General features: G+C 37.9%; 1 protein-coding gene across 1 annotated transcript; it reads right to left on the reverse strand.

The window, feature by feature from the left end:
- Positions 1-1,372: 1,372 nt before the first annotated feature.
- Positions 1,373-18,788, reverse strand: LRIT3 (leucine rich repeat, Ig-like and transmembrane domains 3). The gene is made up of 4 exons (XM_040237471.1): positions 18,673-18,788; positions 15,525-15,997; positions 3,580-3,885; positions 1,373-2,665 (listed from the first exon to the last, which is right to left on the reverse strand). The coding sequence occupies exons 1-4, from the start codon at positions 18,786-18,788 to the stop codon at positions 1,563-1,565; spliced, it is 1,998 nt and encodes a 665-aa protein (XP_040093405.1). The 3' UTR covers positions 1,373-1,562.
- Between the last annotated feature and the right edge of the window lie 4,313 nt (positions 18,789-23,101).

Here is a 23,101-nt window from a genome sequence, read left to right on the forward strand (position 1 = left end):
AAAACTGTTAGATTATTAGACAATGCACATAGAGATGAAAGCACCAAAGTCAAACAGGTTGGAAAGGACAGGAAAGAGGGTAAGAAGACGAGGTTTGGGAGTTCTGAGCAGGACATCCATCCATGCTAATCTTCTAATACAGATTACAGTGAAACTAGATTTCTCTTTTTCTTTTTAATTAAAAGCCATTTGGAACGAGAAGTTTTTCATCCCCTGGCTGCTTATATTATGATTTCCACAATGTGTTACATTCAGGCCTATTTGTTTCTTATGTAAAATATAATATTTTCTTAGAACTTGCCTCTCAGTATATTTCATGACTCCTGACACACCTTTATAAATCTGTTCCATACTCCAAAATCTTCAATGTAGAGAATATAATATTTAGTAAATATGGTTAAAAAATTTTTTAGAAAAGCTAATTTTTATTTATCAATTCCCTTTCCTAGCTAATCATGTGGCCCACTCCAATCAAATTCCCCTGATGTTTTTAACCTTGAGTTTGACTAAATTAATCCACTGAATTTGCTCTTTCAAAATCCTAAGACATCCTTTTTGGATCTAAAAGACTTTCCAAGATCATTCCTTTATCCAGGTAATCAAAATATAACATGGCAAAAGACAAACTCTTTAGCCATTGTCCTTTGGCTGCATGAATATTTTCTAACAAAGCAGAAGGGAAAAAAAAAAAAGTGAAGGAAGTAAGGGGAGGGGAGGGAGAGAAGAAAAGAGGGAAGGGGAAAAGAAGAGTAAATATAAAACTATTAAAGAGATTGTTTTAAAATGAGTACATTTTTTTAAAAGATCCCAGTCTGTTAGCAGATGTATTAGAATGCAACAGTAACTATCTTCTCAAAATGGTCTTACTATTTGCCATGATCCTTTTTTTAACTTATTTTTGCTAGTACCCATGTTTCTAAGGACAAGGGAAATTTTTTTCATACTTTCAATACAAATACCACTATACTATATTATAATGCATAATGGTACTAAGAGCTGGAGCCCTCCCCGTCCACTGGGTTGCATTTAACCATAGTGAAAGCAAAATTATGTACTATTCCACTCTACCAGGCAGTGGCAGCAAAGGTGCCCAGCAAATGCCATAGAACACTTTGAACAAGAAGGAACATCAAGGCTTAACTGGTTGTACTAATCTTTCTTCAGTGCCCCAAAAACCTATCTTTTTAAAATTCAGAGTTTACTTTTTATGACTATTTTCACATGAATTTATTTTTAAGAACTAAAGCATTATCCTAAAATATATTATTAACTGACTTAGCACTACCCTAAAAATGATTTCTATGGACATTTTCTACAGGAAAAAAAAAATCAAAATTATTTGTCTTTTCAGGTCAGAAGTCTCATGATTTTTTTAAACACACTTAAAAGCACTCCATCTGTGATTTTTTTCATAAAGGATGTGAAAAGCGTCCAAAAGTCATCCAAACAGAGGGTCAACTATACCCCTAGATCCTTAATTTTGTGAAAGAAATTCTGTGGAGCTCACATGTGCCTGAGCTGTAAAACCTTAGCAATAATACTCCGATCCAGAACCCTCACTTTTAATAGTCAGGAGACTCCACACTTGACCTAGAGCAAAGCAGCAGTTTTTCTGATTCGGCTCTGGGCCTTCGCGTCCACAGTTCCCCTACACTTTGAGACCTGGGGGACAGCGTTTCAAACTGGATATAAGTCTCTTTTGCCAAATCATCTTCCCAGAGGGAGTCTGGCTTACACTGAAGTTTGCAAACTTTGTACAACAGGAAGAAAATCAGCGGCAAGACAGCAACGCAGGCAGCACCACTCACCACCATCAGGAAAGACTCTTGAGAATCTCCTTCTTCAGCTCTGTCAGTAGAAAAGGTGATACACTGGTCTTTCTGGGGAGGCATTCCCTTTGGACAGACACACGCTATATACTGCCAACCAGGCAGCAAGCCGTTTATGGCGACTCGGTTCTTGCTGGAGTTCACATTCAGCAGCAGCAGGTCCTTCTCACCATATCTAGAATAAAACACGGTCACTTCCGAGTTCTGGGTGGTGTTAACGGTGTCCCATGTCAAAATCACGCTTTCTTCTGTTTCGCTGACCACCTGGAGGTTTTCTATTGCGGCATTCGCTTCCATCCGCGGGGCTCGATCCAACAATGCCAACTCTTCTCTTCTACTTGCACTCGCTGGGGGAAGCTTCCCGCCACCCATCTCTGCCTTGGCACTTCTTTTCCCATCTGGGCTGAGTGACTGTCGGCCAGCCGTGGTGGTGCTTGTGGATATTCTAGTGCTTGGAGTTGTAGCTGAAGAAGCAGTGGAGGAGAAGAAAGGAGACGAGGAGAAGGAAGCAGTGGAGGGAGGAGATGAGGCTGAAGTAGGAGGAAAAGTGGACGAGAAGGAATAAGGCCAGGGAGACGATGATGAACCAGGCAGAGGTGCGGGGCCTCTAGATCCCGGCTGGACCTCTTGTTCAGGGGGCCCCCCAGTTCTCCTTTCAGAAGCATCTGATGAGACGGTGGCTGTGGCATCACCAGCCACTGCCACACGGACCACAGCTTCTGACGTCCCAGCCAGGTTTGTGGCCTTACATTTGTAATCCCCAGCATCCATGTAAGAAACGCCCGTCAAGCTTATTATGGACCATCTGACTCCCTCCCCTGGAGATTCCTGAATTACTGGAATAAAGAAAAATGCATACTCTGTGAGAAAAAAGGAAAGAAAAGACTCGAGCAACATGCCAACTGAAAAGTAAACAACTTCTGGTCCTACACGCATACTTCTCACATAAGCGAAGAGAGAAGTGGCACACTGTAAGTCGCTGAAGGCAGGTGATGGTTCTGTAAATGGTTTATATGGAAATCTAGGACATGCCAGGTGACATGAGGTTTGTATGGGAAATAGTATTTTAAAAATACATGGGGCTGAGAATTAAGAAACTTTGGCCTTAGTAGTAAACTTTTGTCACTAAATAGTATGTGATTCAAGACAAGCTATCAGTTTTTGGACCTCTGTTTCCACACTTTTTAAATAAGGGGATAAGACAAAGTGATCTCAGATATCCCTTCCAATTTTAACCTACTGTGATTCTATAAAATGTTTATCACAACATATTATTTAAATATTTCTCAGAATATTTTTTCATTGTAATAAAATGCCAACCATCCACACGGTCAGAAGGCATCATGGATCATTTTCTAGCATGGAGGACTCGTAACTTCTGTTCCTTTCTTTCACAGTATATTTCATTTAGATAACCTGGTAAACCAAGAGTTTGTTGTTTTTTTTTAATTTTCCTCTGATGGAGGAAAGTTAAAGACAGAGGCCTATCTGCAACCATCCAGATGCTGAATCACATTGTTTTCCATCTAAGAAAAAAAAAATCAGATTGTCTAATTTCATCTATGTGGTTAATCAGATAAACGGAGGAAAATATTAATCAGTAAAGTGTACCTTCCAAAATTTTTCCATTCAACACTCTTAGCAATATTTTAATAGAAATAGCCAGCCAATTTCAAACCATACAAAAACACAACATTAAGTTCAGACATTTGTAAACACCTTATTTCAAAGGCCTGAATTAAGAAGATACCTGTATAATTGACTGGTGAACTATCTGGTCTGGTCCACGTGAGCTGCGGGGTGGGGTAGCCAGTGGCATCACACCGCAGCAGGACATTGCTGCCCAGAGCAGATGTGATCTGGGTAGCCGAGGTCATCACTGATGGCTTCAGACACTGCTCCAGCTCAGCCCGCTGAAACAAAATCCCTGTGAGGCGTTCCGGTTCACTACACACCATCATCGGATCAAGAAGTACTATTGCAGGGTCGGCGACTTTTGACAATGACATTATTTTGGAAATGTGACAGTCACAGAACCATGGGTTGTCCTGCAGACCTAGACCAGAAGGGAAGAAAAGGTTGATCAAGTTTTTCCTGATGACATCTGTCTACTCACAGCCTCATGGGTGGCATTTCTGCACTCTGGCCCTGAAACCATAAGTACTTTGAGGGGTCAGAGTCACCTTTCTGTCAGTTTTACCCTGCACTCCAGCCACCAAATTCAATGTGTCCTGTCGGTTCAAATCATCAACGATCATGGGTGTGTGCGTGAATACTCGGTTGTGTCTGCCTCTGTGACCCCACAGACTTGTCGCCTGCCAGCCTCCTCTGTCCATCAGACTTTCTCGCAAGAATACTGGAGTGGGTTGCCATTTCCTTCTCCAGGGGATCTTCCCAACCCAGGGATCAAACTTGGGTTTCCTGCATTGCAGGCAGACTCTTTACCATTGAGCCACCTGGAAATCCTTTAATGATCATAGCTAATAGTTATTAAACATTTATTATATACTAGACTCTGTTCCAAGCACTTACCTGTTATTATTTGATTTAATCCCTACAGTTCTATGAAAAGAATATTGTTTCCCCCATTTTAAAAATGAAGAAGCTGATTCACAGAGAAACCAAATGACTTGACCAAGGTCATGTAGCTGATTAGTATCAAAGTCAAGATCTGAATCCAAGTATCACAGAATGTCATAAATATGGTGACAGATTAGAGTGCCAGAAAGTATTCATATTATTATAAATATTATTATAGGGTGCTGAGAGGCACCTAACTCAACCTGAAATATGTCAATATTTTGTGTGACTTTGAGGTAGTACAATTTCTGTGTAACAAAAGCATAGAGTGAGACATAGGCAAAGTTAGGTGACAAGATTGGAAAAAAGTGGTAGAACATGGCTTGGCATGAATGTCCCATGTGGTGGCCATGGAGGTACACTGCTCAAATCCCCCTTCAAGAGAGAATCAGCGGCAGGAAATAGTTAGCTGACAGCCTCCGGTTGCAAGCGCCTTCAGGATCTGCCTTGGCTTTCAGGACTGTTAGCCAAAGTGTTGTACCCTTCAAAGAAGCTGTCAGTGAAAGCTTAAAGAAAAGTGAGAAAAATATTATTGGAAAGTAGACAAAAGGGCACACCCTTGTTATGAAGCAGCAGAAAGCTTGGCAACACTATCACGGTGGTTAACACGGAAAGTAGAAAATGTACTCAATGAAATGAATGTTCTAGCTAAGGATATTTCCACAGGGTGTTGAAACTGCCGCCTGGTGTCTTCTTGCTGCTCATAGTAAAATATAAAGGAGAGACAACAGCTAAAGGCAGAATTGTTAAATGTAAAGGAGCTAAACCCAATAAAACTGCTTCTTACACCACCTTCTCCAAAATTCTCAAATTAAGAAAGGGTCTCAGAGCAAAAGTCAAATTCAGGTGGGTGGTTCTATACAGTTAGTTGCTAGGATCTCAGAAAGATCTAAGATGGTGCCTTCAGAGCATTCAGTCAGACAGAAATCTTAAGGATCTTAAGGGTGATGTCCCATACTAGCCTTACAAAAAAAGCCCAAGGTTAGAAAAGATTTATCTCAAAGAGATTTGTGGTTGTGGAGTGGATTTGTATTGATTTTTAAGAAGAAAAAATAGAACCACAAGTTTAAAAAAGTCTAACCATGGTGGAAGACTTAACCATTCATAAATTCTGGATTTCTATCTATGCCTATTTTTATTATAACAGCACTTTGTGAGTGGTTCATATTTCTCTGCCAGTGTTGGTAAAGCTTACTATTTCTACTATATTCTATATTAGAAATTTCTTTTCTTTCATGATGAATTACCTTAACCTTCTTCTCACATTTAGTCCCGTGAATCTATAATCAGTTCTCTAATACTGATTTAAATTCTACTCAAAAAAAAAAAAAAAAATAAATAAATTCTACTCAACCTGCCAATAAATATAAAATTCATTGTCATATAATATAATATGTGTAGAATGCTCATACTTTCAAGAGACTTTGCCAGATTTTTTCTTTATAAAATAATAACAAAAACAGACTTAAAGATATAGAGAACAGGCGTGTGGTTGTCAAGGGGGGAGTGGAGGAGGGGAGGGAAAGACTGGGAGTCTGGGATTAGCAGATACAAACTATTACATATAGGATGGATAGACAGTAAGGTACTACTGTACAGCACAGGAAACTACATTCAATATCCTGTGGTAAACCATATGGAAAAGAATAGATACATGCATAACTGAGTCACTTTGCTATATAGCAGAAATTAAACACATTGTAAGTCAATTATACTTTAATAAAAGTTAAAATAATAACAACACAAAACAGCAGTTATTGGCTGCTTCCTATGAGACAAATACTGCCCTTATCAAAAATTGTAAAGGGTCTACATTTTACCCTGCGCTAGGGTAACCTGGTAGCTCAGCTGGTAAAGAATCCACCTGCCATGCAGGAGACCCTGGTTTGATTCCTGGGTCTGGAAGATCCACTGGAGAAGGGATAGGCTACCCACTCCAGTACTCTTGAGCTTCGCTGGTGGCTCAGCTGGTAAAGAATCTGCCTGCAATGCAGGAGACCTGCACTGGATCCCTCGGTCGGGAAAATCCCCTGGAGAAGGGTATGGCTAACCACTTCAGTATTCTGGCTTGGAGAATTCCATGGACTGTATAGTCCATGGGGTCACAAAGAGTCAGTGAACAACTTTCACTTTCATTATCCTGATCTTAAAGCTCTCATTCTTAACAACCGTATATATGTCTTATACTGACCTCAGGAAGCTAGTATGATTCTTCCCATTTCATACCAGAAGACATTAAGGCACAAAGAAATTACTGCCTTGACATTGTAAGCAGCTTAGAGTCCCCCTGGTGGCTCAGATGGTAAAGCGTCTGCCTACAATGCGGGAGACCCGGGGTTCAATCCCTGGTTGGGGAAGATCTCCTGGAGAAGGAAATGATAACTCACTCCAGTATTCTTGCCTAGAAAATCCCATGGACCGAGAAACCTGGTAAGCTACAGGCTATGGGGTCGCAAAGAGTCAGACATGACTGAGTGACTCACTTTCACTTTCACTTAGAGTCCCAAGTCCTAGGTGTTTGAGCCTCCTAGTCTAATGCTTCTTCCACCATAACTCACTTATCTCTTTGCCACCTAAAAGCATCTAGAGTATGGGTGGCAGATCTAAGTGCTGTCATCTACAAATAAGTGTTAAAACAGCAACGTTTGCAGCATAACTGTCTATATAGGGAAAGACCAAGAGCTATAAAATTAAGAGTTTCATTAATACTTTGAAACTGTTTTAAAAAAAAAAAGTGTTAATGGTAAAACAAAATGCTTTAAAAATTAATCCAAAGGATTACATGTAAAAGCGATGTGTTTACTTTTAAATCCCTCAAAAATAAAATATTTATTCATGCTATGAACATCTAAAGTTAAGGCTACAACTTTTAAAGCCTTAATAATAATAGTAATCCAGAGCTGAACACATTCAATGCTTTTTTCTTCTGGGGACAAAGATACAAGAACTCACTGAAAGTTAAACTATTACTTGTACTGCATTCCTTGGCAAAGCCCCAACCACAACCAGCAATTTGCATTAATTAATTTTAAACTACTATTGGATAGGGGTAAATGAACTTTGCCTTGTTCCATTTCTCAAAGGATAATGTTTTTTGTGCATCAGAGTAGTCGGATATGCTATTCTATATGAAAAGTCAGCAATAAATTCCAGTACAAAAGCTATTCTGTCAACTATAAGCTCTTGAAGGCAAAACCATGCCTTAGTCAACTTTGTGGAGGCAGTTTTCCTTAACAATTCAAAACGTGAAGCCTTTTTAACAAATGGTGCTAGAACTACTGGACATCTATTTGGGAACAAATAGACCTTAACCTCTACCTCACACTATAGTCAAAAACTGTTTTGAGCTGGGTCATAGTCATAAGCATAAAAGCTAAGAATATAAAGCTAAAAACTGAATATAAAAGTTAAAACTACAAAGAAAGTCTATCTCTGTGACCTGTGAAAGTGAAAGTGAAAGTCACTCAGTTGTGTCCAATTCTTTGTGACTCCATGGACTGTACCTGCCAGGCTCCTCTATCCATGGGATTTTCCAGGCAAGATTACTGGAGTGGGTTGCCATTTCCTTCTCCAGGGGATCTTCCTAACCCAGGGACTGAACCTGGGTCTGCTGCATTGCAGGCAGACTCTTTACCATCTGAGCCACAAAGGGGCTTCCTCTGACCTGTAGGTATGCAAATATTTCTTAGATGGTACACAGACATCACTAATAATAAGAGGAAAAACTGATAAATCAGATGTAATCAAAATTTTAAGCTTTCTTACAAAAGACATCATGAAGAAAATTTTTTAAAAAAAGACATCATGAAGAAAATCAATAGACAAGTCACAGACTTGAGAAAATATTCACAATACATATAATTAATGAAGAGTTACACTCAGTAAAAAAAGATGAACATTAAAAATTATAAATATACCAATGGTCAATAAGTAAATGTAAATGGTCAATATCATTACTCTCAGGGAAATCCAAACTAAAATGACAATATAATACCACTCCCCTGACATAACCACTCCCAAGAATAACAAAAATAATAAAGACTGACAATGTCAAGTGCTGCTGAGGATGTGGAACAAACAGACTGTGCTAATGGAAGTTTCTGCCTGGAAAACGGGCAGTTTCTTTCTTAAAAAGTTATATATCTAGCCATCCTATGACTTAACAATTTCAATCCTAGGAATTTACCCTAGAGAAATGAGAACATAGCCACAAAAACTTTGCACAAAAATGTTAATAGCAGCTTAATTCACAATAAAGCTTATCCTACGACTTAACAATTTCAATCCTAGGAATTTATCCTAGAGAAATGAGAACATAGCCACAAAAACTTTGCACAAAAAAAACGTTAATAGCAGCTTAATTCATAATAAAGCTAAAAACTGGAAACAGTCCATCTGTCCAACAACAGGACAAAAGATGAATAACTGGTACACTTATACAGTTGAATAGAGTGAGCAATAAGAAACTACCAACATGTGCAATGACATGGTTGAATCACAAAAAAATATATAATGTTGATTGAAAGAAGCCAAGCACAAAAGCACCTCAAATGAAATTATAGAATAGGCAAAATTAATTTATGGTCACAGAAATAAAAGTAGTAGTTCTCTGGGGTGGGGGAAGACTGATGAGACAGGGCACAGGGAAACTTTCTAGGGTGATGGAAACACTCTATCTTGATGAGGGTGTGTGTTTTATGGAGGTATAGGTTTACCATCAGTTGCTAAATTGTGCACAAGATTCACGGTATGCATATGATATCTCAATTCCTCAAATTAAAAAACAGTTTAAGGAGTTTCCTGATTGCCTCGTAGTTAGGATTCCCAGCTTTCACTGCCATGGCCTGGGCTCAATCACTGGTCAGGGAACTGAGATCCCATAAGCCATATGGTGCAGCCAAAAAATTTTTTTCAATTAAATTTTTAAAAATAAAATTGTTTTTAAAGTTTAAAAAATAAAAGTGATGTCTCTGGAGATGGACTGTGAAGTTGAAACTTGACTGTGCCTCTTTACCGGCTGGAAAAAGAAGGTGATGACAATTACAGACCCACCTCATGGGGTTGTCCTAGAGCCTGAGAAACTGCCAGGCAGTCCTCAGATGAATGTCTGGCAAAGGGTAAGCCTTAATTGTATGGATTTGTCTCCTCTGTGCCTAGGAAAGAGCAGGTAAGCCAATAGAGAATCAGAAGTATTTGTTGAACTAAATTAATGCCATTTTACAGAATTCTGTGGGAATACTCAGGGCCACCACTGCCCTTTGGCAAACTCCATTCTGAATTTTTTGTTGTTTAGTTGCTAAATCGTGTCTGACTCTTTTATGACTGCATAGACTGTATCCCACCAGACTCCTCTGTCCATGGGGTTTCCCAGGCAAAAACACTGGAGTGGGTTGCCATGTCCTTCTCCAGGGGATTTTTCCAACCCTGGGATCAAAACCATCTCCTGCATTGGCAGGCGGCTTCTTTACTCCTGAGCCACCGAGGAAGCCATTCTGAATAGAAGAGCCCTTTACAACTAAGCAACTTTAGGTTCCCGTAAGAAGGACACAAAAAAGCAATTTATACTCTTCTACTACAGAGTTTTTCCTCCAAGATAAACAGTGTTAGGCCTTACAGACTTTGCCTGTGTAAATATTTCCTTATTCTTGAGAAAGAGGTCATGGAAATTTACCTGTACTGCAAATCAATCTTGTTTCATAGTTAATTTAAATGCTTATTTGCAGGACACTACTTTACATTTTTATAACTACATTAAAGGACAATTTTATTAGGTTGATATTTTTATTCACACGGAAGAGAAATGGAGTAACTGAAAAGCTTCTCCCTAAATTCTTTTTTATTAAATAAATATTTGATTTAAATAGATCAGTAAAATAATATATATGAGGAAAATAACTCTGGTATTACTACATACCTTGCATTACAAAGCAGTGGGGAAGAGCAAGGGTTCTACAACCAAATGGTTTGTATTCAAACCCTACCTCCATCACTATGGAATAAATGAATCTGGGTAAGTGTTACAGTACTTATCATGGGGTTAATGTGAGACTAGAAGAAGTTATATCCATAAATTATAAGAACTAGGCTTGGCCTAGCATCCATCAGTATTAGCTACTATTACTATTATAAATAGAATCTGTTAACAATAAACATAGGGTAATAAAAAAGAAATGAAAAGAGAATGTATCCCATTATAATAGTACAAAAGTAAATTCTACAGGGCACCTGGAAAGATATAATTGCTACAGTTAAGCACTTGAGTTCTAAATAATCTAGAGTTGGTTCTCACTACCATATTTAAACAATGAAATTGGAAGATTTTGGTACATTATAGTTTAACAAAAAATGTCAAACTAGAGAAGTCCTTCTTTGTAAGATACTCACATCTCAGTCACAATTGCTATGGATTGTTGTTGATCTAAAATCATAGCCTCAGAAACTGTCCGCTTTATATTCTAAAAGATTGTCACATAAACTGCACTCTCATTACATTTCTATTAGCAAGATGGAGTAAATCCTGTTATCTCCATTTTCCAGACGTGAAAACTGAGTTTTCTGTGTGTGATGCACACACATGAACAAGTCTTCTTTGCAAAGGGTAGCACTTCTTTCCCCATTTTGTTATGCAGCAGTCATGACTTTGCTTTGGTCAGCTGCCACACGTGGCTGGACATGTTTCAAAACATCTTTTGTTGCTTATTATTATGATTATAAAAAGTAATGCATGATCATTGCAGAACATTTTGAAAATACAGAAAAGCAGAAAGATGTCAAAGAGAACAGTTAATCAATTAGTATAACTTTTAGTCTTTTTCTTTGCAAATTGTAAAATAGTCATGATCATACATTATTGCATGATCATGTAAAATTACATAAATTTAATGTTATACTAAAAGTATTCTTGTGTAAGTTTTTAAATAATCTGAACTGTTCCTCAATAAAATATTAGCAAACCAAATCCCAGAATACAATAAAAGGATCATATACCATAATCAAGTGGAATTTATTCCAAGGATCCAAGGATGGTTTAACATCCACAATTTGATCAGTGTAACATATCATTTAGCAAATTGAAGGATGAAACACATGATCCTCTCAATAGATACAGAAAAAGCATCTGACAAAATTCAAAATCCATTTATGATTTTTTTAAAAAATTCTCAACAAAATGGGTATAGAGGGAATCTACCTCAACATGGTAAAAGCCATATATGATAAACTCATAGTAAACACCATACTCAAGGATGGAAAGCTGAGTAAGATTAGAAACAAGATAAGGATGCTTAGTCTCACCACTTTGATTCAACACTACATTGGAAGTACTAGCCAAAAAAAAGAAAAAGAAATAAAAGGCACTTGTATCTAAAAAGGAAGAAGCAAAACTGTCACTATTTGCAGATGACATGAAACTATAAATAGAAAACACTAAAAAACCACCAAAAAAAGAACCATGAATTCAATAAACTCACATGATACTAAATCAATATACAGAAATCTGTGGCATTTCTATACACTAACAACAGCAATCAGAAAGAAAAATGAAGAAAAACAATCCCATTTATAATTGCAACAAAAAGAATAAAATACCTGGAAATAAATTTAACTATGAAAATGAAAATCTGTACACTAAAAACTACAAGACACTAGAAAGAAATTGAGGATGATGAAAATAAATGGAATGATATACTGTGCTCATAGATTGAAAGAATTAATATTTTTAAAATAACTATATTACCCAAAGTGATCTATATATTCAATGCTATCTAATCAAAATTTCAATGGCATAGTTCACAGAACTACAACAAATAATTCTAAAACTGGTATCGGACCACAAAGGATCCCAAATAGCCAGAATAATCTTGAGAAAGAAAAAAGCTGGAGATATTATGGTTCCTTGAATTCAAATTATACTACAAAGCTGTAAAAATCAAAGAGTATAGTACTAGCACAAAAACAGGCACACAGATCAGTGGAATAGAACTGAGAGCCTAGAAACAAATCCACACAGGTGTGGACAATTTACAAAAAAGGAATAAAGAACATGAAAAGGAGAAAGGATAGTCTTCAATAAGTGGTGTGGGGAAAGCTGGACAGCCACATGAAAAAGAATGAAACTAGATCACGACCTCGTAGAAGGCAATGGCACCCCACTCCAGTACTCTTGCCTGGAAAATCCCATGGATGGAGGAGCCTGGTAGGCTGCAGTACATGGGGTCACTAAGAGTCAGACAAGACTGAGTGACTTCACTTTCACTTTTCACTTTCATGCATTGGAGAAGGAAATGGCAACCCACTCCAGTGTTCTTGCCTGGAGAATCCTGGGGTCGCACAGGGTTGGACATGACTGAAGAGACTTAGCAGCAGCAGCAGACCACTACCTTACACTATACACAAAAATTAACTCAAAATGAATTAAAGACTTGAATGTAAGACTTCAAACCATAAAATTTCTAGAAGAAAATATAGGTGATAACCTCACTGACTTTGGTCTAAGTGATGTTTTGTGGATCTGACTCCAAAGGCAAGGAAAGCAAAAGGAAAATATTAATATTCTATAAAATTATTTCTTCATATTAATATTAGCAACTAATCATTAGAGAGCTATCATTGGCAACCCACTCCAGTACTCTTGCCTGGAAAATACCATGGACGGAGGATCCTGGTAGGCTACAGTCCATGGGGTCGCAAAGAGTCAGATACGATTGAGTGACTTCACTTTCACTTTTCACTTTCATGCATTGGAGAAGGAAATGGCAACCCACTCCAGTGTTCCTGCCTAGAGAATCCCAGGGTCGGCGGAGCCTGGTGGGCTGCTGTCTGTGGGGTCGCACAGAGTCGGACATGACTGAAGCGACTTAGCAGCAGTAGCCATTTAGTAATTTGATTTTATTTTCTAGTCTATATCTCCATTGAGTAATATTATTAAAATTAGGAATTGCATTCAAACAAACTTTTAAAAATACATAGCGAAATAAAATTCCAATGTTATGGAATTTTAAGTTATGAAAATTTCTAGCCATTAGTGTTACTCATAAGAATCAAATTAGTCACTAGAATAAAGTAATTAAGTACTACAGTATGGTTTTGCATGGCTCCTATCACAGTATATTTATTAATATTTAAGGACTCTACAACTATTGCTAAATTAAACAACTAAATTAAATTACAACTATTGCTAATTTTTTTCTCTAACCCACCCTAAAATGCTTCTCTAATTATATAAACAAAAATGTCTGAAGGATAGATAGTGGTCAAAACATGAAACAGCTGTGCAAGAAAAAAATTTTGTGGCTTTTTCTCTCTTTGTTTCTTATGGTTCTTACAGAGAAAATATTTTTAGTTTCATAAGCACTAAAATGCATATACATTTCAACAAAAGTAATGCTAAAGCCATTTAAGTGCTGTCACAGTATTTCTTTTTTTTTCCAATTAAAACACTTTTTATTGAAGTGTAGTTGAGATACAATATATGATATGGGTGTACGATATAGTGATTCAAAATTTTTAAAGGTTAGACTCCATTTACAATTATTATAAAATACATAGTACTTTCCTTTCTATAAAAAATATCAATTTTATCTTTCATTTATACTTTATTTCAGAAAATATTTAGCAAGTGATTTTGGTCAGTAGAAATTTCTGGCACAATTTCTTAGCACCCAGTTGCTTCTCATTCCAAAGTCTTATAAGTCATTTCAATGACCAAACATTTAAATTTTTTTTTCATTTTTCTGAGAATTAAAACTTCTTCTGCAGCCATGATGAACATATCTTGTGCAATTCAAAAAAGCCTTATGGGATGAACAAAACATGTGTCATCGCTCAGTCGTGTCCGACTCTTTGTGACCCCATGGATTGTAGCCTACGAGGCTCCTCCGACCATGGGATTTTCCAGGCAAGAGTACTGGAGTGGGTTGCCATTTCCTTCTCCAGGGATCTTCCTGACCCAGTGATCGAACCCGGGTCTCCTGCACTGCAGGCAGACACTTAAGCAAATCAAATTGCTTTGTCAAAGCTTCAGGTCTGTGTCTCATACAAAAGTGGGAAAAGGCCTCACTGCCCACAGATACTGTTGAGAAGGGTCTCATTTCACTGACTTCAACTGGGCAGTCACATTTACTGGGCATTCAGGACAGCACTGTGCAAAGCACTGTAGGAAGACAAACGAAAAGAAGAGAAGAGCTTGCTAGAAGGAGCTTACGTGATAAGAATCCAAGATAAATATCCATAGAATCTAAACAAATTCAGGATCAAAATACACAAGATTAAACACAGCTAAAGGAGACCCATCTAGGGTCAGTAAAATAACTGGTGTTTAGACTAGTTTGTTTATTTGTTTTTTAATTAAGAATATATGGAGGGTTTCCTGTTGGTTCAGATGGTAAACAACCTGCCTGCAATGCAGGAGACCTGGGTTTGAACCCAGGGTTGGGAAGATCCCCTGGGAAGGGAATGGATACTCACTCAGTATTCTTGCCTGGAGAATCCCATGGACAAAGGAGCCTGGTGGGCTACAGTCCATGGGGTCACTACAAGTTGGACACAACTGAGTGACTCACATATACACACACATCTGGAAGCTATACTTCCTAACCAACTAAACCACTGCTACTTAATAAAGATGCAGATGCTCTTCCCTCCCTCCTGAAGACCCTGATAAAGGGCTGAAAAGAGACCAGAGCAAAACGTCAGTTGTGGCAGAGTATGGAGCACTGATGTGCTCATGAGAATCAGAGTGGGTTGATAGACTTTGTCATTCTTTTCCAGGTTCTCTAAGAGCAGCATTTGTCTCTCAGTTTATGAGGCGAGTTTCTTTCCCTCCCCTCACATGCACACACAGACACCTGCTGCCCTCATTCCACAAACATGGATGCATTCATGCTCATACGCATACACACATGGTGTGCACGTATACAGACACAAAAAGAGTCATTATACCTTACACAGGGCAGGCCGGTAAACTGACCTCGGTCAAATGATAAAGGTACTACTCCATCAAAAGTGCAAGTACAGAGTAAAACACCAAATCCAATAGATGCAAAAATACTGGACAACTGAAGAAGGTACACAGAGCAAACTGTCTGGACCTGAAAAGCCCAGAGGCTGTGAGCTTACCGAGAATAATTCTTCTTGGTGGAAGGTCCAGGCTTCTGGATGATGCTGTCACTAAGTGGGACCAGCTTTCCAGGAAATCTGGTGGCAGTGTGGTTAATCTGTTGCTTGATAAATCCAAGTAGGCAAGGTTCTTCAGGTACCTGACTGCCTCCTTTGGCACACTGGTTATTCTGTTATTGTGCAAATCCAGGGTCCTCAGTCGGGGCATGTCCCTCAGAGATGTCCAAGGGAAAGCCGTCAGAGAATTTCCATCCAAGCGCAACTCATGTAGATGCTTTAAGTTGTAAAAGCTGCTGATGTCGAGGCTGGCCACAGAATTGTAGGTCAGCCAGAGGTACTGGAGCTCCACCAGGTAGTAGAAGGCCTCGGCGGCAATCCTACGGATAACGGTCTTTTCTATGCGAAGCTTCACAGTGTCCACGGGAAAGTTTGTAGGTACTTCATTCATATCAAGGTCATTACATAGCACCACCCTAATGTCACAAAGCAATGGAAGGAAATCTGTTTTCTGAGACGCATTTGAAAAAAGTAATACTTATTTGAAATATGCACTGAGTTTTTCATTCCCTACTGGTTTGCACGAAGTATCCATTCAGCCTAGCTTAATGCTCAGTAATAATTTGTCATCCTCATCACCTTCTTCTAGGTTGAACCATATGAAATGGCCGTTTTTGCACATTCAAAACCATCAAATATCATTAATTTCATGTGATTCAACCTGAGCCTTTTATGTGTCAGGCATGTACAATATACATCACATTGCACCCCTTTTAATCATCACAACAGCCCAATGAACTGATATTAGGGAATAGGTAAAGGTACCAGCTCTAGAGTCAGTCTGGTCTTGGTTTGACTCTAACCTCTATCATCATTGTGGCCATGGAAAGCCACTTCACCAGTCTCATCTCATCTTCCCACATGGTACTCTTATGGTGAGTAATTGAAATGGATGGAAAAGTTTACACCTTCTTGGCACTCAGTAGGTATTTGCTAACAAGCACTCAATAGGTATTTGCTATTATTATCATCAATCTCATTTTCATAGATAAAATAACTGAGGCCCATCAACATTAGGTAACTTCCCAGAGTCACAGAGCTAGTGGTTTACACAGCCATCTTTCAAACCCACATCTGTCCAGCTCCAAAGTGTACACTCTAAACTTCTTTAGGAAATGCCCTATTTTAAAAGAATCCCCTACTGAAGTTATAAATTGATCCTTATGAAGATGAGCACAAGAGAAAGGAAGAAAGAAAGGAGGGAAGGGAGGAAAGAAAAGGCAAGTGTTCATATTGGATGACAAAATTAAGCTCTGTTTTAAAGTGCGACCAATGCATTTCTTTCAGCCTAAGAAATAAACCAACTAACTGCAAGGTTTGTTTTTTTTTACCGCTCAATTTAAGTGACCCTGTGCAAATGACATCATGGTCTTGTTTGTGGCATGTAGAAAAACAGGCATAGGAAAACAAGCCTGTCCATGTGTGGGTGTAAAGTATGAAAAATCAGAAAACTTAGATTCATTTAAACCTGAAAAAAAAAAAGACCTATTTATCTCCCATTATATATTCAGCTCTACCAGATTACTGAAAATGATTAATATAAAGCATCATCTGAATTATGATACATTACACATGTAGTAAACAGTCAATAAAACAGCCATTCAGTAAAACACATCACATTAAATCAGTGAATTTTTAAAGCCAGGTCATATGTAAAGAGAAGGAAGCAGCATAAGCAATGTGCTGGCTGCCTCATCTTCTCTCTTTAGGGGAAGTGCCTACGCATCATTGGAATTCTCTAGGTGTACCTCTTCATCTCTATTCTGAATCACAAATTTCAGTGTGCTTTATACCAAAATGATCCAGCTTCTCCTCATTAAGTTAGCATTCCAGTGCATTGTATTGGATAAAGCCTTAATTGGAAGCTAAAAGACCTAGTCTCTTTGTCAGCCAGTCACTGCAACAACTCAACACTGTGATCTCGGACAAGCCATTTTGTCTCTATATGATTTATTCATTTAAAAAATTACAGTGGTCAAATGATTATTTCTGGAGTTCTTGTCAGGTATAACATGCTATGATTTTTATAAAATGCATCAATAATGGGGCCACCATGAAGACAGAAACACTTCTGTGACTGTTTTCTGAAAGGTAGTCTGATCTGAGTCACTAACTACAGTATATCTTTTGCCAAGTAGGTCTTAAATTGTTACATTCTTCTCACTGTCTTTAACCACCTTGAGTGATTATCTCAAACAGATACCAGGAGTCAGTAAATTTTATACAGTAACATGAAAAATTATACAAAATATGTTATTAGTTATTTGTATAAATTTGTAAGACATAAATTGAGTGATTCTTTTAACAAATTACTTTGAGGCTCACTGTTCACTTCAACTGAGTCACACAAAAAATCTGACTTTGTTACTAAAAATTCTCTCTCAAAAAAAAAAGTTTACTGTGTTTAGCTAATAAGAGTTCTGTTTTGTATTTAACTTCTATCTGAAAGGACTCATGCATATTATAAATAAACACTTGTTCTCACTTCACGAGCATATATTAAAGAAACACAGAGGTTAAGTAACTTCTGCAAGGTCCCAGTGTCCAACACAAAAGGTTGACCCATTTCTTTCAAACTCTAACATCTTAAAATGAAAAATTCTGATTATGAACGTCTCTGATTTCACTCATGTGATCGTCCTTTCTACTTCCTAAAGTCTATTCAGTTGCAATAATTAATCCTCAAAATGAAAGGGAAAACCCTGGAAGCAAATGATCTGGGCATGTCACACACATTCTGATCAGCCCTGCCCACTTTTGCTTTCTATAAACAGGTTGAACTGGCCACACAAATTTCAGTGGTTTGACCTCCTGCGAGGTTCATTGTGTGAATACAAGTGCAATGAATATTTTAGTAACACAATGTGTTTGAGAGTTTCAAATAATTTGAGGGGCTTTGAAGGAGTTAAACTGATCGAAGTGAAAACAATGGAGTAGGCAACCAGGATTAACACAATTACATTAAAGCTTATCTAAATTAAGCCTCCTCTCTGATTTCTGAGCAGTCAACTGCTTTCAAAACAAAGCCATCTGGTTTGAGTCCTTTTCCTCCAAATCATTAGAACACTGAGTAGCAAGGAGAGAAGCATACCTTGATCCCAGGCCATCATTTCTGCCGTGATAATCACAGGTGCACTGTGAAGGACATAAACAGCTCACTCTCTCCAGTAAGCTAAGTGCAATACACAGACTTGCAAAGAGATGCATGGCTCCTTTTAGAGGTTGTTTGGACAAAAGGTAAAAACCGAATCCTAAGCATTCAGAAACTAGTGCGCCAGGAATACAAATGGCCATTTAGTAACAGCAGATTACACAGGATTAGCTGAGATCTGTAGTTACTTAACCTTCAAGTGTAGCTTGCAGGGGATCAATCCGCCTAGACTTTGAAACTGGTTTCAGCAAAGTAACACATTCTAAGAGAAGTAAAAATCAAACAAGTGTCAAGAAAATTTCAATAGTTTCTCATATCTAAATTTGCCAGGAAATGCCTATCCAATCCCTTTTCCGTAGATGTATGGCTACTTGAAGAAACACATAATGTTCAAAATACTTCAGTGTCTTATCAGATGTTAGAAAACACTGTAGATTGCTTGCATGTTAAACATTATAAATTTTACTTTTTGCTTTCTACCAGCATGCATAATATTCAGTTTTATAAAATTTAGCTTTAAAGATAGAAGTGCATGACATAAAATTGATTTAATCAATATTGCCACCTTCTGCTTAGCCCCCAAAAACAAACTAAATGAAGCCCAGTACCTAGAGTATTTTAGGCACAATGCTTGAATTCACCACTGTCACAGCAGCACTGAGACTCTGGTAAAACAGCATCCTGCTCCTCACTATGCAGTGTAGGCTCATGATCAACACATTTATTTTTCAGTGAAGGTTATTATCTTTGTTCTAGAACATATTTTGCTCCAAGCTAACTTCCCAACTTATGAGCAATCAAACCTTATCTGAAGCTCAATTCTCCTGTCTGCTAGCATATATTAGGCTCTGTCAAAAAATAAAAATTAAATATTTAAAAAACTACTTCCATACCCATAACATGGAATGGTCATTCAAGGATTTAGGTAATAAATATATAAGGCACGTAACTTTCTTTTGACATGCTTCTATTCATCATCTTTAAATCAAAAAACTTTTTTAAAAGAAAATTCCATAAAAATAAGATTATGGAAAACACTATTTAAAACTAATAATACACATACAGAAACAGCATCAAATGAATTTTCTCAAAAGAAAATACTGCAAAGTTGCAGAATCTGCACAATTCACTTGCTCATTCAGTATTTACTGAGCATTTAAAGAATTCAGTGCTTTGTACTATGTACAAGCACTAAACTAAGTCCTCAGGGAAGAATTGCTGCTTTTGAACTGTGGTGTTGGAGAAGATTCTTGAGAGTCCCTTGGACAGCAAGGAGATCCAACCAGTCCATCCTAAAGGAGATCAGTCCTGAATATTCACTGGAAGGACTGATGCTGAAGCTGAAACTCCAATACTTTGGCCACCTGATGCAAAGAACCAACTCATTTGAAAAGATCCTGATGCTGGGAAAGATTGAAAGTGAGAGGAGAAAGGAACGACAGAGGATGAGATGGTTGGATGGTATCACCGACTCAATGGACATGAGTTTGAGTAAACTCCGGGAGTTGGTGATGGACAGGGAGGCCTGGCGTGCTGCAGTCCATGGGGTTGCAAAGAGTCAGAAACAACTGAGCGACTGAACTGAACTGAGGGGTAGAAAGATGGATAAGACATGATCACTACACAAAAGGAATCACGATAAAGAGAGGCACAGAATACACTTGGAAGAAGCACAAGAGATCACCAGACCCAACAGTATTGGTACGGAAAGGCTCCCTAGAGCAAGTGGTACCTGAGATGCCCCTGTGAGGCACACCAATGTATTAAGTGGAAAATCTGAAAGAGGCAAGCAGAACAGCAGGAACCAAAGGAGGAAGAAAGAAAGTGTGTGTAGTTCTTCGAGAAATATAAGCAATTCAGGTTGTATGTATGATACACATACACAGGAGCAAGACAAAACAAGACAAAAAGCTGACAAGCCCCTGCGGGACCATGTTGAAAAGGGTCATGAGGGTCCAACTGACAGATTTATAGTTACTTGGCAGATGATTGATTTTTTTGGTTTAAGATATGTGCATTTTTTTTAAAAAAAGGAGAAATTACTTTTATTTCTTTAAGATATTTATTTTTTTGGCAGTGCTGGGTCTTAGCTATAGCACTTGGGATCGTCAGTCTTTGTTGTCCATGCAGGATCTTTAGCTGTGGCATGTGGATCTTTTTAGCTGCAGCACGAGAACTCCTGGTTGTGGGATGTGGGATCTAGTTCCCTGACCAGGGACTAAACCCAGGCCTCCTGTCCTGGGGGCTCAGAGTCTTAGACATTGGACTACCAGGGAAGTACTGACTGAAGGCTTGTTGAGCTGAAGATTTTGGGGACGGGAGTTTTATTTTTAAAAGAAGAGTATTCCACTTATAAAGCTGATACATTGATTATAGTGGGAAAGGCAGAGGATGGAGAAATAAATTAGCAGATCATTATAGCAGTTTACCAACACAAACGTATGGATAGTTGTATATATTTGGATTAGTGTCCTGGTTTTCCTTTATTTGCAGTCAAAGGTGCTAAAGAAATAGCCTACGAAAATAAATACATAAGAAAACACAATATGCAAAGATACACAGCCTCACTAGCAGTTAAAGAAATGTGAAATGAAATGAATTTGTTAAAGTATACAGCTTTTGGTTTTAAAGAACTGATAGAGCACTATTAGCAGGACTATAATGGGAAAAGTGAACTTCTTCACTGCCAGTGGCCGTGTAAATTAGCTCAGTCTTTCCAGAGCGCAAGCTCACAACAATAATACTGTTTCTATATTTTTATCCAGTAATTCTAATCTGAGGAAACACTCAGATAGAGTAATTTCTCCTTGCCTTCCCCACACAAAAAGTATTTGTACTAAAATATTCCCAGTGGTTCATCCACAATTCTTAGAGTTGTGGATGAACCACTGGGAACATTTCAGCAATTTAAATATCCATTATTGGTCCACAATTAGTACAGAACAGACTGGGTCAGATGAGCTAGGGATATACTGGGCCACATGTGATGGAAATACTTAGCTTAAATACTTGCTTATGACCTTATTAATGTTACTAGCAACAGCAGCAGCAGCTGTATTATTTGTATTGTCTGTTTTACCAGATTATTGTTTCCTGCATTACCAGATGTATGACTGAGCCTCAGATAAAAGTAATAATGACTAGAGAACTTAAAACAATTGACCAAATATATAGTTTATAATAAGATCAAGGATTCTAACAGTGGAAGTCTATATGCGGAGATAATCAACAAGAGGGAACAGTTCCTGGACCATAACAGACTGGCAAGACAGGCAGTCCAGAGGCTTTTGGTTGCTGTTAATTGGGCCTAGTCCAGGAACAGCAAATGGAGTGGCCTATCAACAAAATCCCCACCTGACCTGGGAATGAGCATTCCTAGCACTGAGGGACAAATGAGTCACAAAATCCCTCTCTAACCTTGGTCGAAATTATTATCCAGATGAGGGCATTATAAAATAAACAATGGTGCCCACTATCCAGTTCTACAAGAATCAAGTCATTAGCCACAGTACTCATGGACCTACAATACATCCTGAAAGGAATTCAGCGTGAAGGTCAGGATGAGGCAGGATGAGGCACTTTTTGCTCTGGGGAAACCAGCAGAACTGACCCGTCAGATGGTTATGTATTTTAAGGAGAAAATTTTATAAACCCAGTTTCTTGCATCTTTCCATACTTAAAAGAGCACTAAAAACATTAGCTAAGATACCTGTTCCTTGAAAAAGCAGTAACTTTTTACCAAGATGTGTTCTTCATTGTCTTCCCATTCACCTTTCTGGAACAGTCCTCAGAGCTTTCTGAAAAACTGTCTCTTGGGTTATAATCTTGAGGCTAGCTCGAATAAAATTTCCTATTCCTTTCTTACACTGACTATTAATTTTTTCATCAACAAAACAAGATAGGAAAAAGAGAACAAAGATACAGAAACCCCCCACTCTGATTAAACTTAATTCTAATGTCAAATATATGGAAATACATATGCATAAAAATAGTAATTTAAAAAGTATAACATTAATATGCACAGGTTATAGTGTTACATAAAATATATATGGCATTGACTGACATGTGATTTAAAAACAATAGTGCTTAATATTCATTTGATTATTTTTGTTAAATAGTAAGTGAATAATTGCATTAAAATTTGAAAATTGTGAAATGCTGTTTCCCATTCTAGCTAGAAATAAATTCCAACAACTTATTTCAGTAATTATTTATTAAAGACTATTAACCATTATTTGTTGTTGTGCTTTTTAGTTGCTAAGTTGTGTCCAACTCTTTGGTGACCCCATGGACTATACCCCGAGGCTCCTCTGTTAGTGGAATTCCCTAGAATACTGGAGTGAGTTGACATTTTCTTTTCCAGGGGATC

The sequence above is a fragment of the Oryx dammah genome, unplaced genomic scaffold (assembly GCF_014754425.2).
Source record: "Oryx dammah isolate SB20612 unplaced genomic scaffold, SCBI_Odam_1.1 HiC_scaffold_3, whole genome shotgun sequence".
Lineage (NCBI taxonomy): Eukaryota > Metazoa > Chordata > Mammalia > Artiodactyla > Bovidae > Oryx > Oryx dammah.

Coding starts and splice junctions, on each gene's coding strand:
- LRIT3 (XM_040237471.1), bottom strand. CDS start 18,788: ATGCATCTCTTTGCAAGTCTGTGTATTGCACTTAGCTTACTGGAGAGA. Junction 15,998..18,672: donor AATGATGGCCTGGGATCAAG/GTATGCTTCTCT, acceptor TTGTGACATTAG/GGTGGTGCTATGTAATGACC. Junction 2,666..3,579: donor TTCACCAGTCAATTATACAG/GTATCTTCTTAA, acceptor TCTTTATTCCAG/TAATTCAGGAATCTCCAGGG.